At 38.6% G+C, this 17,337-nt stretch overlaps 1 protein-coding gene across 9 annotated transcripts in view; it reads right to left on the bottom strand.

The window, feature by feature from the left end:
* The window catches only part of dennd4a (DENN/MADD domain containing 4A), a 110,023-nt gene that overhangs the window by 57,733 nt on the left and 34,953 nt on the right, over positions 1–17,337 (bottom strand). For all 9 annotated transcript variants that reach the window (XM_048615932.1, XM_048615934.1, XM_048615933.1 and 6 more), the window contains 8 exons: positions 13,747–13,988; positions 12,423–12,489; positions 11,991–12,049; positions 10,037–10,181; positions 5,245–5,420; positions 4,171–4,271; positions 1,954–2,172; positions 1,255–1,400 (listed from right to left, as the gene is read on the bottom strand). In XM_048615932.1, the coding sequence (XP_048471889.1) occupies positions 1,255–1,400; positions 1,954–2,172; positions 4,171–4,271; positions 5,245–5,420; positions 10,037–10,181; positions 11,991–12,049; positions 12,423–12,489; positions 13,747–13,988 (1,155 nt within the window). The remainder of the gene's footprint in view (positions 1–1,254; positions 1,401–1,953; positions 2,173–4,170; positions 4,272–5,244; positions 5,421–10,036; positions 10,182–11,990; positions 12,050–12,422; positions 12,490–13,746; positions 13,989–17,337) is intronic.

The following is a 17,337-nucleotide window of genomic DNA, read 5'->3' as shown; positions in this document are numbered from 1 at the left end:
CCCTCCAAAAATCAAGATAGGATTTCTCTTATCCTCAGCTTCCACCTCACCAGCCTCCATGTTCAGCATCCTCTGGCAATTTTACCAGCTTCACTCTTCTACCACTCCTTCTCTTTCAGCATTTTGAAAGGATGATGACACCCTGCCTCATACTTCATTCACCGCTAACACCCTTTTCCTACGATACATCCTCTGCATTTGCATGAAAAGGTAACAACTTTAACTCCTCCCTTCTCACCATCCAAAGTCCCAATGACCCCTTCCAGTTGAAACAGGTATTGATTCGCAATTTTTGTTTCAATTTAGTCTACTGTATTCACTGTTCACGATGCACTTTCCTCTAATTTCTTAAGAAGCAAGGCGGTGAAAGGTTATCAGGGCTAGTGGGAATGTACAATAATCAGATCAGCGAGGATCTTACAGAATGTGTAGCAGCTCCAAGGCCATGTGGCCTCCACATCCTCCTAATTTCCATATTCAGTTATGTAAATACATTGGGGAGGCCAAATGCAAACCAGGTAAGTACGTTGTAGAACACCTATGTTCAGTTCACAGGCATTTTAAAAAATTCTTTCATGGGATGCTGACATCACTGGCATAACAAGTATTTGTTACCCAACCCTACTTTCTCTTTGAACGGAGTGACATCTCAGCCATTTCACAGTCAAAAACAATGCTAAGTGTCTGAAGTGATATGTAGACCACATCAGGTAAGGACAGTAGATTTCCTCCTCTAAAGCATATTAGTAAATTAGATGGGTTTTTATAACAAGCGATGTTAGTTTCACGGCCAATAGGAATTAGCTTTCAATTCAAAATTAATTGATAAGTTTCCTGATGGAATTGAAATCAATTAATAATCTCTCCTGCCTCCACCTTACAAAAAACATTTCCTTTTATTCTTCCTGGCCCTAAGCATCCTTTTACTTAAAATTGACATTTCTACCTTTTCTCAGTCCTGGTAAAAGGTCACCTGCACTTGAAACATTAACTCTCATTTCTCTCCAAAGATGCTGCATGACATGCTCAGTATTTCCAGCAACTTTTTTGTTTTATTAAAAATTAAAACTGGATGCGGGAGTCTCCAAGCACTTTTAATTTTAGAATCCGGCCCATAAGAAGCTAGTTTCTTCTCACTGTCCATAAAATTTAGATAATTTATAAACTGACTGAAACCTAACTTTCAAACATTTAAACAGCTTTTTCATCTCAAAGAAAACAACTAGAAAACTGACAGGTTGACATTAGACTTACTTTGTCCACACAATCATCAAAGAAAGCCAGACTTGCATCCTTGTCACTCACGAAGGAACATTCCTCAATGAATCGAATAAACATCTGTGTTTTAGTCATCAATGAGTAAAACTTCTGGTGAGAACGGTCCCGACTCTTGAGGAAACCTATAAAGGTTAGCACGAAATCACTAAACTTATAAAAAAAAAAATCCCTCTCAATGGAATGTGATCCCAAAACACTGGTAGAAAACTTGCGAGACCGAGAGTCTCACTTTGATTAATTAATAACTTTTGAGAGACAGAATCGCAAAATGAACTAGCAGAACGAGTTATTCAACCATAGTAACTTTTAGTCCTATTAATTCCTCGGAAAAGTTTTTCCAAAATTTCAAGGCCAATTGCTAAACACAAGTGACAAAAATAAAGCATTTTGTCTTTATCACAGCTTTTATATCATGATGTGTGATTTGGATGTCAATACTAAATTTACCAAAAGAAAAAGACTTTCTTTACATAATTTGGAATTTAATCACCAGTTTGATATTATAGCACAATTTAAACTGTGTTTTAAAAACACGTAATTAGTGTGTTTGAGTTTAAGCAATCTGTAATGCAGGTAATACAGTGTTAAATACTTTATAAAGGAGCCAAACTTAATAATAGCCAGGTTGAATCTACAAATATAATTTTCTAACTATTTTCAACTATTTTTAATCACCTTGAAGATCAAACAGTGAGCTTGCATCTGTTGCTTTCTCAGAGGGAGCCTCTGTGATGGGTTGAAGATAAGTTCTGTAACCCTTCAGTATCGAAGCCATGAATTGCAGGAAAGCTTCTTGTATCTCTATCTCCAGTACCTGCATCCTCTTACCAAAGTTGAAATCATGATCATTTATTGATAACTCCATTAAAGCTTCGTCTCTGGGTCTTTGATGCACTGTAAGGGAATAAATTTAGTTTTAATTTTAAATGATTACTGCAACATGAAAATTCTCAACTGCACTGTAGTAAACAGCTGATTTTTCTTTAAGGTTAATTTAACATGACTTTGTTATTTTTGAAAGAAAAACTTGATTTTGCAGATTTTATTCTTCACTTCCTCCACTGACAACCAGACTTGACTCCTGATGGGTAGAAAGAAGCATTGTCTCTTTCCCAAGCTGTCATTTTTCATTTTCAAGCATAGATAACCAGTGTTAGAAAATTTCTTTGCAGTGGATGGCATTACATCTGATCCTGTTATGCGACTGTCATATGTTTAGCTGCTCTCACACATGTTCCCACCCATTTCTTTTGTTTAACTGCTCAGCTCCCCAATTTACACTCTGAGCCCTTCATATGCAGTTTAGCTATGAACAAAGTGGAAGGAAACGCAATCAGAGAAAAGAGGGGATAGGAAACAGCTAACATCAGCAGAATTAGGGAATCACAGCCTCTTTTAAACACTTAACGAATTGGACAGTCGTATGTGCAGATTTCGCAGCAAGCTTCTCTGGACATTTAAACCTTGCCCTCCTTGTTCTGGGAAAGAAAGTAATTGTGGGGCTCCATATATTATACCAGCTAACATCAGCAGAGCACAAATCAGGGAAAAAAATTGGGGACACCCAGTGCAGTCTCCCTCTTCCCTTTACCAAAGCTATCAAAGGAATTTTGTAGAGAACTAAACCAATTTTATGTGCAATATATTGAAGTCATTTTGCAACATTTGATCACTTTTAAACACAGATGTTAAGTTTTACACTGGTGCAGTGATACAAACAGAATTGGAAATTCTGATCATCGAGTTATACAAACACAGAAATAGACCCTTCACTCCAACTTGTCCATGCCGACCAGATATCCTAAACTGATCTTCTCCCATTTGCCAGCAGTTAGCCCATATCCCTCTAAACCCTTGTTATTCGTATACACATCCAGATGCCTTTTGAGAGTTGTAATTGTACCCATCTCCACCACTTCCTTTGACAACTCACTCTATACATGCACCACCTGTGAAAAAGTTGCCCTTTAGGTCACTTTTTAAATCTTTCCCGTCTCACCTTAAACCTATGGATTCCCCCTAGATTCCATTTGATCTGACCTTGCTAACCAATCTACCATGTGGAACTTTATCAAATACCTCGCTGACGTCCATACAAACTATGTTTACCGCTCTGCCTTCAATCTTCTTTGTTACTTCTTCAAAAAACTCAGTCAAGTTAGTGAGACACGATTTCCCATGCAGAAAGCCATTGTGACTCTCCCTAATCAGTCATTGCTTTTCCAAATAAATGTAACTCCTGTCCCTCAGAATCCCTTCCAACAACCTGCCCACTGCTTACATCAGGCTCACCGGTCTATAGCTCCCTGGCTTTTCCTTACCACCTTTCTTAAATAATGGCACCACATTAGCCAACGTCCAGTCTTCCGGCACCTTACCTGTGGCTATCAATGATAAAAATATCTCAGTGAGGGGCCCAGCAATCTCTTCCCTAGCTTCCCACAATGTTTTGGGATACACCTGATCAGATCCTAAGCATTTATCCATCTTTGTGCATTTTAAAACATCCAGTACCTCCTCTTCTTAATATGGACACTTTTCAAGACATCACTATTTATTTCCCCAAGTTCTCTAGCTTCCATATCCTTCTCTACAGTAAATACTTTTGAGAAATACTCGTTTAGAACCTCATTCATCTCTTGTGGTTCCACACATAGATAACCTTGTTGATCTTTAAGGGGCCCTATTCTCTCCCTAGTTTCTCTTTTTCTAGCTGTCTATACCTGACATATGCCTCCTTTTTGTTCTCGACCAGAGCCTCAATTTCTCTAGTCATCGAACATTCCCTACACCTACCAGTCTTGCCCTTCGCACTAACAGGAACAGATCAAAAAGGAAATTTTTTGAAATCATGAATAAATTACAATACTTGATAGTTCAAAACATACTTACTCTCTGCTAGCTGCTCATAAATGCTGCTCAAAGAGTTGATCAGATTTTTACAAGCTTTCTTAGGAAGCAGTTTCCACGTCAGGTTTTTTCTATCATCAGTTCTGAAAAAACAATCTTATATTAAATTCTATTCTTGAGCTCAAACACGGCATCTGAACTCAGAATTATGAATCGCAATATTGCTGTTACTATCAGCAAAAATAAAATGGTGTAGCAAGTATAACTTATAGTCAATTTAACAAAACAAGAAGTTGCTCTAAATTGTAATTCAGTATACACATTGATGAATCAGTTGCTAGCTGGAGACTTTTGAGCCATCAACTAACATCGACAGGTATTGTACCTTCCTATTTCATGCATTAATTTGGAACTGTCCCTCACTACAGTGATACAGATCACTATCAGCATCATTTAAGTTACTTGTTTATAAAGTAAACTATGGCTAGAACAAAGAACAGGTCACCTTCCTGAGGAAACAGTCTAGTCAAAATGATTTGTGGGCCCAATAACAATAATTTTAGACAAACAATGCACCGGTGTCACACTACAATTCCAAATGTTTGCGGACATTTAATCCTTGCCCTCCTTGTTTAAGGACTCTCATGCATCCGTGGTAGCGTCCCTATCTCTGAACAAGCAGTTCAAGTCCCACCTATTCCAGAGGTGTATGATAATATCTATGAACAGGTTGATTAGAAAATACCTGCAGACAGCAAAGTTACAAATGCAGAGGTGTTACAATACCACCTGAGGGAAAGATAGAAGGAGACCTTGTTAAATCTTGTATAGGAATTTCCATGATAAATCTGAACCGAGACACTTATGTATAACAAAAAAAGTACACCTGCAAGCCCTAGTCCAATATTCCCCAGCCTCAGTAGAAGATCACATAAGATCTCAACTCCCTAATTTCTTTCCTACATGTCATCTAGTTATTGCTCAAAAAGTCCAGCTTATTGTGAGACACGCCTGTTCAAAATATGGAATTCTTTTGATGCAGTTTTTTTGTTTGCAAACAATGGTTATTCATAAATTCACTTTATGCTCTAATTGTAATTGCAATTAACATCTTACTGAGAGATGGTGTTAGTGTCCAGGTCCACACAGCTTACATCACTTGGAGGATCATACAGGTCAAAGTAGCGAGAGTCAACTCCTACGATGAAAGGGCAAGGGGCACTAAGGACATCTGCCAGAGCCAATGGACAGAGAGGAATGTATGGGCATGGCCAATGGAATGGAAATATCATCTGCATACAAAAAAGGTCACAATAAAGTCAACATACTTTCTCTTAAATATCCACTTGCTTTCCATCAACTGCTGTAAAAGTGAATCACTGGCTCAGCTAAGGTTAAGTAATTGCCAAGGGTCTCAATGTTTTTTTCAACATTCCCCTAGTATGACTGAAAGTAACCAGGTCCTCCAACTTTGGAAATCTACAAAACAAAATTATTTTGCTCCTGCAAGTACAGCTTTATGCTAGAACTCTATTTTGTATTTTGTAAGCAGAAATATAAAGGATTGAAAACTAATGTTTCTTCACTAGAATATTTCCTAGAATATGCAAGCATTATATGATATAGTCAAAAAGTCAACACACGTCTAAGGACAGGATTAGAATGATTGGCCATGTCCAGTAACCTTATGTAAAAAAATTTCTTCAATTTAGCCAATACAAGTTAAGAGGTACAGTTGCATTCTTATAACCTATATAAAACATGGACTTCATTTATAAACTCAAGGCAATATAAAAAACCAGCTGCAAAGTTTTTACAAGTTCAGTTTGAAATAATTTTCCACATTATGTTTGATCCCTCTAATTTATGATTTTTTCAGATATTATGAGCTCAATTAGAACTTGCAGATTCTACAAAGTTCCAGCATTCAAAGAAGCCATCTGAAAATATCTCACCAAGGGCAAATGACAAGGTAATTCTGCCAACACTCAAGTTAGACCTTCATCCTGGAATACAAAATCTTTTCCACCTGCACCTCAACATTCTTTATGGATCCGTGGAGTCTGTACCCTTGCCCACTCTGCTGCATGCAAAATTTTCTTCAAGGCTTTTTAATTGATTGTAATAATATTATTTGCAGTATAAAAAAAAACTATTCAATGTGGATGACTGAAACTATTTCTATGGATACAGATAATTCCCTTCCCCATCCCAACAAAAAATTCATGGGCTCTTCCTCACTACAGCTTAACCATACCACTAAATTACCAACATTGTTATTGGTGTGAAAACCATTATTAAATACTTAAAGCAATTCTTTAATAAAGCTCCCACTCCTTTATTCCTCTGAATGGCTCAAGAAGCTAATGTTATATAAAGGAGGTTGTTATCACCTGTTTCTGTATTGCTATGATTTAGAATTTCATACACTGAACAGATATCTTTTCAACTTAAAGATTAAGAGCTACCCTCATGCTTCTAAAACAATGTACTTTTAAAGACATGATTAGTTCCAAAGTATTTTCTCATTTTTTATTCAGTTTCAAGCCAACATTTTTATTTCAGCAATGATTTTCTGGCAACAGCAGACCAGCTGAACGGAAATGCTGAAGCTGACTGCACCAGCTGAATTAACATCAATGGTGAAAATCTAGGGGTTCTTTGGTGATATTATTTCAAGCTTGCACATGTTCATTTGGCTGTTTTGCTCAGGCTCAGCAATTTCTCTCTGGCAGTTCCTCAATCTCATGATTTCAGGATTTTTTTTAAACCAACTTCTCAAATAAATCTAAGGGAAAAAGCAAGGCTCTAACATTTTCACAAGGAATTGTGCTAGAGTCTCCAGATTGTAAGCTTATTTCCAAACAACACGATCATGGACTGTAGGGAATAGTTCCAAATCTTTTCAGCCAACATGCTTACAACTGCATAATAAATATCTCCTTTTTTCATCAGTGTTATGAGCCATCTGAAGCAATGCAAACGCCTCAAATCACCAATCACTCTTACAGGAAAGCTCTAAAGACATAATTAAATGATTTGGCAAATTTATCAAAAATGTAAAATCAAAAAAAAATCTTTAAAGAATTTAAAAATTCAACCAGATCATTCCACAATCCTCCCAACCTCCACACTAAATGTCCAAATATTTAAAATCTGGCAGGTCATTACTCTCTTCCATTTCATTTTCATGATATATGATTAAACAATCAATTTTTCAATAGGATCAAGCATTTGTCAGTAATGAACTGCACTTTATTTCTATCGCCCCCAATGAATGTTACTGAATTGTTAGGCATCAGTAAACCTAGATACTTCCTGCACACCACAAAATGCAAATTGATTTCACAACTGAGAGATTAGAATTACAGATTCTATGACAGTTCATGTCAACTTCCTAAATTTTTCATTATTGCTATTGTGGCGCTTGTAAGGGAAAGACTGCAGCTTATAGGAAGCGTCTCGTCACAGTGGTAGAAAAATATCTGTTGTTTCACAATCAGAAACACCAACGGAAAGGTGTATTGCTTAGGAGAGCTACAAGGGGGCATGGAAAAACCTTGGCAGATAGGATCAAGGAAAACTCCAAGGCTTCTTACATGTACGTGAGAATAAAAGAATGATCAGAGAAAGGGTAGGGCCGATCAAGGATTGTAAAGGGAATTTGTGCACAGAGCCTAAAGAGATAGGAGAGGTCCTTAATGAATACTTTTCTTCGGTATTCACAACTGAGAGGGACCTAGTTGTAGGGGAGGACAGTGTGAAACAGGCTGGTAGGCTAGAGGGGGTGGATGTTAGTAAGGAAGATGTATGAGGAATTTTGAGGAACTTGAAGATAGATAAATCCCCCGGGTCTGATGGGATTTATCCAAGGATTCTACGGGAAGTGAGGGAAGAGATTGCAGGGCCTTTTCTTCCTCACTGTCCACGGGTATAGTGCCGGAAGACTGGAGAATGGCAAACGTCATTCCCTTGTTCAAAAAAAGGGAATAGGGATAACCCCGGAAATTACAGGCCAGTTAGTCTTACTTCAGTGGTGGGCAAATTATTGGAAAGGGCTCTGAGAGATAGGATTTATGATCACTTGGAAACGCACAGTTTGATTAGTGATAGTCAGCATGGATTTGTGAGGGGTAGATCATGCCTCACAAACCTTATTGAATTCTTTGAAGAGGTGACCAAACACATGGATGAAGGTAGAGCAGTGGATGTGGTATACATGGATTTAAGTAAAGTGTTTGATAAGGTTCCCCATGATAGGCTCATACAGAGGGTAAGGAGGCATGGGATAGGGGGAAATGTGGCAGATTGGATTCAGAATTGGCTGACCCTTAGAAGACAAAGGTTGGTAGTGGACGGAAAATATTCAACACGGTGCTCAGTTACCAGTGGTGTACCACAAGGATCAGTTCTGGGTCCCCTTCTATTTGTGATTTTTGTAAATGATTTGGATGTAGGAGTGGAAGGATGGATTAGTAAGTTCGCGGACGATACGAAGGTGGGTCAAGTTGTGGACAGTGCGGAGGGCTGTTCTAGGTTACAAAGGGACATTGATAGGATGCAGAGCTGGGCTGAGAAGTAGCAAATGGAGTTTAACCCTGAAAAGAGTGAGGTGATTCATTTTGGAAGGACAAACTTGAAAGCAGAATACAGGGTTAACAGAAAGATTCTTGGCAGTGTGGAGGAGCAGAGGGATCTTGGGGTTCATGTCCACAGTTCCCTGAAAGCTGCCACCCAGATGGATAGAGTTGTTAAGAAGGTGTATGGTGTGTTAGCTTTCATTAATAGAGGGATTGAGTTCAAGAGCCGTGAAGTTATGCTCCAGCTATACAAAACCCTGGTTCGGCCACATCTGGAGTATTGTGTCCAGTTCTGGTCGCCTTATTACAGGAAAGATGTGGAAGCATTGGAAAAGGTGCAGAGGAGATTTACCAGGATGTTGCCTGGAATGGAGGGAAGGTCTTACCAGGGAAGGTTGAGAGAGCTGGGGCTTTTCTCTTTAGAACGACGAGGTGACTTGATAGAGGTGTACAAAATGATCAGAGGTATAGATAGAGTAGACAGCCAGAGACTTTTTCCTAGGGTGGAGGTAGCTATTACAAGGGGGCACAGTTTTAAAGTGAGTGGAGGTAGATATAGGGGAGATGTCAGAGGTAGGTTCTTTACTCAGAGAATGGTAGGGGCGTGGAATGCATTGCCGGAGCGGGTAGTGGAGTCGGCCTCATTAGGGGCATTTAAGCAGCTATTAGATAGGCATATGGATGCTAGTATAAGGTAGGGGTGGAGGTTAGATAGACCTTAGGTTTAGGGTAAAAGTTTGGCACAACATTGTGGGCCGAAGGGCCTGTACTGTTCTATGTTCTATGTTCTAAAAGCTCCTCAATGGCTCAGTTGTAAAGTCGGAATTCACCTGAGCAGAAACAGACCAAAAGGTCCTGGATGTGATTCCTAGTCTGTGCTCCCTAGTCTGTGCTCCGTTTGCACATTGGATGCTGGAGGTCAGAATGCTAGAACTGACCTTAATGCCCCTAAAAAAAGCCAACACTGATCCGCTTTTCAGGTGGTCTGCAATGACTTACAGCAAAATGCTGGCATTACATGAATTGATTTAATAATCTAATGACTGCAACAGTAATTCTCCTTGCCAATTTCTAAACACAATGAATTTTCTAAAAACCCGAGTGTTTTGGACATACAATTAATGATAAGCAGAATTAAATGAAAATTCACACAAATTCACATTTAAAGGCTAATCTTGAATGGAGTGTTTTAGCCAAGATGGAACTAAATTAAGATCAGTGTTCCAAGGAACAGAAAAACTATGCATAAATATATAAACCAAACTACTACATCTTTGCAAAGCTCCATGAAGAAATCTCTCAAAAGTTTGAGTGAGCTTAATACTCACAGAAACGACCGCTTCAGCCACACTAGTTAACACAGCCGGTCGGACAGAGTGAATAAGAATCTTGTGTTCGGTTAGTGCATACAATAGCAGACTTATTGCTTTCTCTGGGCCCAGGTTCTGCAACAAAGTAGTGAAACTGCCACCACTGAAAGGAAAATAGACAGACATCAGAATTCAGTGAAGTAATGCACTGGTTACTTTCACTTTGATTGCCTGACTAAAATATATGTCTGGACTGCCTAATTTATGCCTTTTACTGCAGCAAGTATTACATGCATTCTCTAAATGCCCTCCACTCTGCAGACCATTTCAAAGCAGTTATTGTAGCAGATGAGCTGACTCTATGGTGCTCACTCAAACAATATAGAGTGACTCCTAAAAGCAACAAGAGTTGACTTGCCCACAAGGAAAATACCTTCCAATAATTTTGAAAACCGAATTGTTTTCATTAACTTATTGTTGAAGTGGTAGCAGGGAACTGAACCCTTCCCTGTCACTCGAAGGCCTGCACTTTAACGGAGGAGTATGTGGCACAATGAAATTCATGAGCTTGGATGTTTGGAAATATATGCTATAACATTGTTTTATGCACAATCTTAAGATGATTAATAAAGTGAATCTTCAAAAATATTTCACAAGAACATTAATTTGAGTGAGCACTTAGTACAGTTTACAAGACAATTGTGATAATTCACCAAATTTCAATTTTTGAATAACTACCTCCTGTTTGACGTTTCTTTGAAAGAAAACATACTGTACTGAATTCCAAGAAATAATATTTCATTGTTTAAAATATGAAATTCAACTGGCTTTATTGCAATTAATCCCTTCAATATGAAAATTCATAAAATGCCCTCATCATTTACAAACAATATGTTGCATGAAATCCAAGTACAGCTTTCAGCTCTATCTGAAATCATAATTAATCAATTTCAATATGGTACAGAATCATGTCATTTAGATAATTTAATTTGCAATCCAACATGCTGCCTTTTTCCACCAGTTGAAAATATCTGGCAGATATCTGTCAAAACCTCGAGGAAACTGCATAGTTGCCAGTTTGCGACCAAAACCACAAGATGATTACTTTTCAACTAAGTACTCAACATCAAAAGATGAAAGGGAAGAAGAAACAGCATTGCTCTCTGGTTATAAATGCATCATACGTTGTTGGACAACATAAGGAACTGATGCTAGGAATGAATTGCATAGTTGTAATTCAGTCAAGACTCTTATGACAAAGTTAAAGCACAAAGCTTTGTTCTTATATTTTTCGTTAGCTTCATATTTGAACTCATTTATTCTTGATTTTTGTCTTTTTGTTCTTGCATTTTGCTTACTTAATCAGTAGAACAGATTAAAATAGTGGATGCAAAATCTTTTTGGCATAGGAAGCTACACATTTATCAGAGAGCACTGTAAAGCCATCTGCTTTAGAGACGTACGTTCCTGTAAGAGATGCAGCTTCATTTATATTACAATTTTAGCTATTGCACAGGTGCAGACAACTGAATATTAGATTTTCTGTTACTAACAGTGCTACTCTGTCATCTTATTGTAGGTATACTAGTGTACACAAGTTTACTTCAGTGTTTTGGGGTTATCACACTGGCATAAGAGCAAAGACCAGATACAAAACATTGAAAATCAATAATTAATAATGAAATACTAATTCCAAGAACATCCATTCAAATTCCACCATGGAGATTGGAGTGTTTGAATTCAGTTTCTCAAAATGGTTGGTATCAGTTGTACCATTGGTTTGTTGTATAATCCAATAGTACACTAATGCTTTTTAGGGAAGGAAACCTACAATTATTAAACAGTCTTGTTTATGTGGCTGCAACCTCCACCAGTTCTTGCTTACCTGGGAGTACTGAGTGGGACACTGCCCTAAACAAAGGATACAATTTCTACTTCAAATAAAGCTTAAAGTAATTAAATCTGTACTTACCTCAAAGGTAATGGCGATGATACAGGTTGGCAAAGCATCAGATAGTCATGCGGTGATTGCTATAACAAATGAGAAGATAGAATCTGCTGAATTTTAATCTAATATGAATTAATTTTTCTTAATTCACATTAAGAAAAGCTTCTCTCTATAATATCAGTTTCTTGCATTTCAAATTTTAACTATTTTAAATTCAGGATCTCTCACTTTTCATTCTTTTGCTAATATTATTTTAATAACACAATATTCTATGGAATTTGTTTTCTCCATTGAACTTTACCATTTCAGATGCACTATCATATTACAAATGTTCAGGATGATTTTTGGGGCAGCTTGTCAAATGGAAATATGGTCCTGCTGTAATCCAAACAACAGAAGACATCAAAGAGTATTGTATTGTTGCTGTGAATAGCAACCAAACAAATCGACACCCACCTGCACAAGAATCCTAGGCCTTTGAGGAGAAGGAAATGGGACATTATGCATGAAATGACTGATGTGCCTGCAAAATAGAAGTTTAAGTATATTGAATACATGGAGAAAACACTGGTATTCACCATGATCTTTTAGCTACAAGTCCATCCAATTCAATCATATTATTTTGTGACTTTTTTAAACAAAACCTTTAAGGTAAGGATTGTATCTTTTTTGATCTTTGCCAATGTATTAAATCATTTTTCTGTTAACATAAAAATAAAGACAAGATAGAGCTTAATGTGAAACACATCTATTGACAGCTGACACCAAAGTGAAGAGCATAACATTAGCAGAGCTCACATTTATAATCACAGTTAAGGAGGAGAATAGGGAGCGAAATGGAGGAATAAATAAATAAACACAAGCACTCCGATTGTGAGTGTTTGCATCAGCAAAATTTTGTTGAAAGCTCCCTACCAACCTTGGCATAGCTGTGAGGCAGATAGCCACTCCACCATACAATTGCTGGCACATCCTCCATATTATCCCAGCTTTGGTCAGAGAACAGAAACTTCCATGGACTGCATACATCATGCAGACTTGAAATCATGATTATATTCCAACATACTGACAGCCAAGGTAGGAAAATATTAGCAAATGGAAGATGTATTAATTATTCAGGAAACTATCTACACTGTATTATATAATTACGCTGAAGCCATTACAACACATTCACCAATAAGAGGCATTTTTTAAACATCACAAAGTTTTACAGCATCCAAATCTTTCCTTACTATGAAAACAGGAGGATAGGGAGAAAAAAAAAATGCAGGGTTCCAGCTGTGACCCTCTTTTGTCAGCACTGAGCTATTTGACTTCAGCTGGCCCAGCATTAATAGCCCCAGAATTTGGAATCATTCTGTAGCGTAAGGTTGAATGCTGTTTCTATTTTTTTTAAAATCTTGCCCATTTAACTCGTGCCCTTGTATTCTAAAGGCATCGAAACCTCACTGACTTATAGCTTCTAATACACCCTCTAATACTTTGGCCAGTTTGGTCTTAATTCTTAAATGCCAATGACAACAATGCAAATGCCAATGTTTGGTGGTGGCGGCGGTGGTGGGGGCATCACCCACCAATAACAATGTGCGTTTGCAGCACGACTTACTAAACAACAGCTGCAGTGGGAACTCTGACTGATCTTCCCTTCCCCAGTCAGGTGAGCCATCACCACAGCCCAAGTGAGGTAAACTAACAATCAGGAGTAATGCCTGGGAACATTCAACATGCACCATCAATTCTAGCAGAATCAGGAAGAATTAATTTTTTACATGGAACTTACTTCTCAATGGGTAGTGCATGAGGCCCAGAGATTGAATAACGGTACAAAAATGTGAGAAATTTTCGAAAAGCTTCGAAGAACGGCCAATGCGACAGAAGGCAGATGCATTTGCTGGTGTGAGCTGTTTTTGAGAGGATGGGTTTTCGGTCGGCAGCACTGACCAGCCCTAGTTGGGATCGTTGCTTGTCTGTTAGATTCTCTTGAGGAAGAGCTTCATAGAACTGAATAGCTGCACCATAAACCTAGGAGCAATGAGGAAGGGTGTTTGAACCATTACATAGCAGAACAACACTAGGTGGCAATTACCAATCTGGTATGCTGTGGTGATGAAAGCAGAAACAATTCCATTGAATAACTACAAGTATAAATCTGTAATTAGTTTGGGTGCGCCCAACACTGCATCATATAATTTACACATCATAACGTGGGTACAGAAACAATGCCTTGTTTTTAATTTTGTTTTGGCAAACTAGGGACAGGCAATAAATGCTGGTCAGCCAGCAATGCTCACGTCCCACAAATGAATAAATTTTTAAAAACTTACTATATAATGATTATTAAAGGGGTTGAGTCTGCAAATATCCGGCAAAGTGGGATGTGTTTCCTGGATTAATTCTGACTATCTAAAGGGGGTCAGACAGGAATGTTCCAGATTTATTTCCTGGATGTTTGCTCTTTTAGAATGCTAGCAAAAACATGACATACCATATGGCCTCCTTGTAACCATTTTATGATTGGTCTGTGTTTTCTGCCTCTCTCAAATTTAGATCACTATTAGGTGGGATAGATTGGGGATTGTATACATTGTGACACAAGAGATCACAGATATGTAGGACAAGCTCAACCACCAGTGAGTCTTTTTATTTTTATCCATTGTTCCTTGTTGGTCTGATACATTCTGTATTCATACAGCAGTATACTCTTTACCAATCATGCCTGTTCAGATTTCTTTGTGGAGGAAATTGAAAGTAAAGCAACTGCTCATGTCTCTCTCTATAGAAAATTGGGAAGCTGACAGGAAACAAAGCATAGGAATAAATGGGTCTTTTATTCTGAATGGCAGGCAGTAACTACTGTGGTACCACAGTGATCGATACTAGCACCCCAGCTATTCGCAATATGTTGTTAATAATTTAGATGAGGGAACTAAATGTAACATCTCCAAGTTTGCAAATGGCACAAAGCTGGAGGGAGGGTAAGCGAGCGAATGGGCAAATGCACGGCAAATCCAGTATAATGCAGATAAATGTGAGGTTATCCACTTTGGTAACAGAAATAGGGACGCATATTATTATTTCGACAGTTGTAAATTGAGAGAGGGGAATGTTCAATGAGGCCTGGATGTCTTCGTGTGCCAGTCAATAAAAGCCAGCATGCAGGTACAGCAAGAAATAAAGGCAAACTGTATGTTGGCCTTAATAGCAAGAGGATTTGAGGAACAAGGGTGTCTTACTGCAATTATACAGGGCACTGGTGAGGGCTCACCTGGAATATTGTGTGTAGTTTTGGTCTCCTTATCTGAAAAAGGATGTTCCTGCTATACAGGGAAGGCAGTGAAGATTTACCAAACACATTACTAAAATGGCAGGACTGACATATGAAAGGAAATTGAGTTGTTTAGCGTTGCATTCACTGGAGTTTAGAAAGATGACGGGGGATCTCCAAGAAACCTATAAAATTTGAACAACACGAGACAGGTTAAATGCAGGAAGGATGTTTCCAATGGTGGGGAGTCCAGAAGTCATAGTTTAAAGATAGAGGGTAAATGTTTGAGGATTGAGAGGAGAGGAAATTTCTTCTGTGGTGAGAGTGGTGAGCCTGAGGAATTCACAACCACAGAAACTGGTTGAGGTCAAAACATTGTGTTTTCAAGAAGGAGGTAGGTATAGCTCTTGGGGCTAAAGGGATCAAAGTACATGGAGGAAGACTGAGATTAGGGTATTGAGCTCAATGATCAGCCACGGTCACACTGAATGACAGAGCAGGCTCAAGGAGTCAAATGGCATACTCCTGCTCCTATTTTCTACATTCCTATGAATTAGCAGTGCAAAACTTGAGTACACTGAACTGGAAGTTATATCTGGTTATTTACATACCAGTGATTCCATGCTGTAACTATGACAATTTGTGTCTGAAGTAAGTGAGATAGGTTAAGATACAACACATCCCACATCAGGCAAATTGAAACTGTGTGTTTGTGGATTTCTCAGTATTTTAAATTATTTTTGATAAAAAATCAACATGCAAATTAGAACAAGATGCACAATTGGATAAGTAGTTTTCAGATGAGGCTATTATAGAAATAAAAGCTCTTAAAATGGAGATAAAACCTCTTTATTAGTACAAACATTATTTGAAGTGTTCCTGCCCCACTTACATATCATGTTTACTTATCATCACAATTTTTAGCATAATAGTCTATAGTCACTCAGTTATATATTCAACGCTGCACACAACAGATAATGACTCCAGGATCATCCTGATTCATAAGACTCGGATACCCTACTTAATTTTAAATCCATAAAATGTACTGATAACAAAAAAGAAAAACATGGGTGATCAGAGTGTAATATGTACAAGTAAGTAGTCATCACAAAGGGCCCTGACAACATCCTGGCAATAGACTGGAAGACATGCACTCCAGAAAGTGCCATGCCCCTAACCAAGCTGTTCCAGTACAGCTGACAACATGAAAAATTGAGCAGATACATCCTGTACATATAAAGCAGGACAAATCCAACCTGGCCAGTTACTACTCTGTCAGTCTACTCTCAGCCATAGTGATGGAAGGTGTCATGAACAAGTGCTGCTTGAAAGCACTGTTAAGCAATAGCCTGCTCACTGTCACTTATTTTGGGTTGCTCCAAGGTCACTCAGCTTCTGACAATGTTACAGCCTTGTTCATGTTTGAACTAAACAACTAAATTCCAAAGGCGAGGCGAGTTTGACAGTCCTTGACATCAAAGCCACATTTGATTGCGTGTGGCATCAAGGAGCCTTAGAAAAATTGAATCAATGGTAATCGGAGAGGGGGAGCTCTCTGCTGGTAACAGGCATAAGGATGAGATTGCAGAGCACTTGGAAGTGCATGGCAAAATTGGGCAGCGCCAGCATGGCTTCATCAAGGGGTGGTCATGCCTGACAAATCTGTTAGAATTAGTTGAGGAGGTAATAAGCAAGTTAGACAAAGGAGAGCTGGTGGATGTGATCTATTTGGATTTTCAGAAGGCCTTCCACAAGGTGCCACAAAGGAGGCTGCTAACTAAGATGAGCCCTTGGTGTTAGGGGCAAGTTACTGGCATGGACAGAGGATTGGCTGACTGGCAGAAGGCAGAGAGTGGAGATAAAAGGGTCTTTATTAGGATGGTAGCCAGTGACGAGTCGGGTGCAGCAGGGGTCAGTGGTGGGACCACAACTATTCATGGTATACATTAACAATCTGAATGAAGGAACTGAGGGCATTGTTGCTAAGTTGGCAGATGATACAAACATAGACGGTGGGACAGCTAGTGTTGAGCAAGCGGGGAGGCTGCAGAAGGACTTGGACAGCCGAGGAAAGTCAGCAAGGAAGGGGTAGATGGAATACAATGT

Source organism: Rhincodon typus, chromosome 33 (genome assembly GCF_021869965.1).
Source record: "Rhincodon typus isolate 14 chromosome 33, sRhiTyp1.1, whole genome shotgun sequence".
In the NCBI taxonomy this organism is placed as follows: domain Eukaryota; kingdom Metazoa; phylum Chordata; class Chondrichthyes; order Orectolobiformes; family Rhincodontidae; genus Rhincodon; species Rhincodon typus.
Note: the sequence above shows the minus strand (reverse complement) of the source record. Positions and strands in the feature narration are given on the sequence as shown.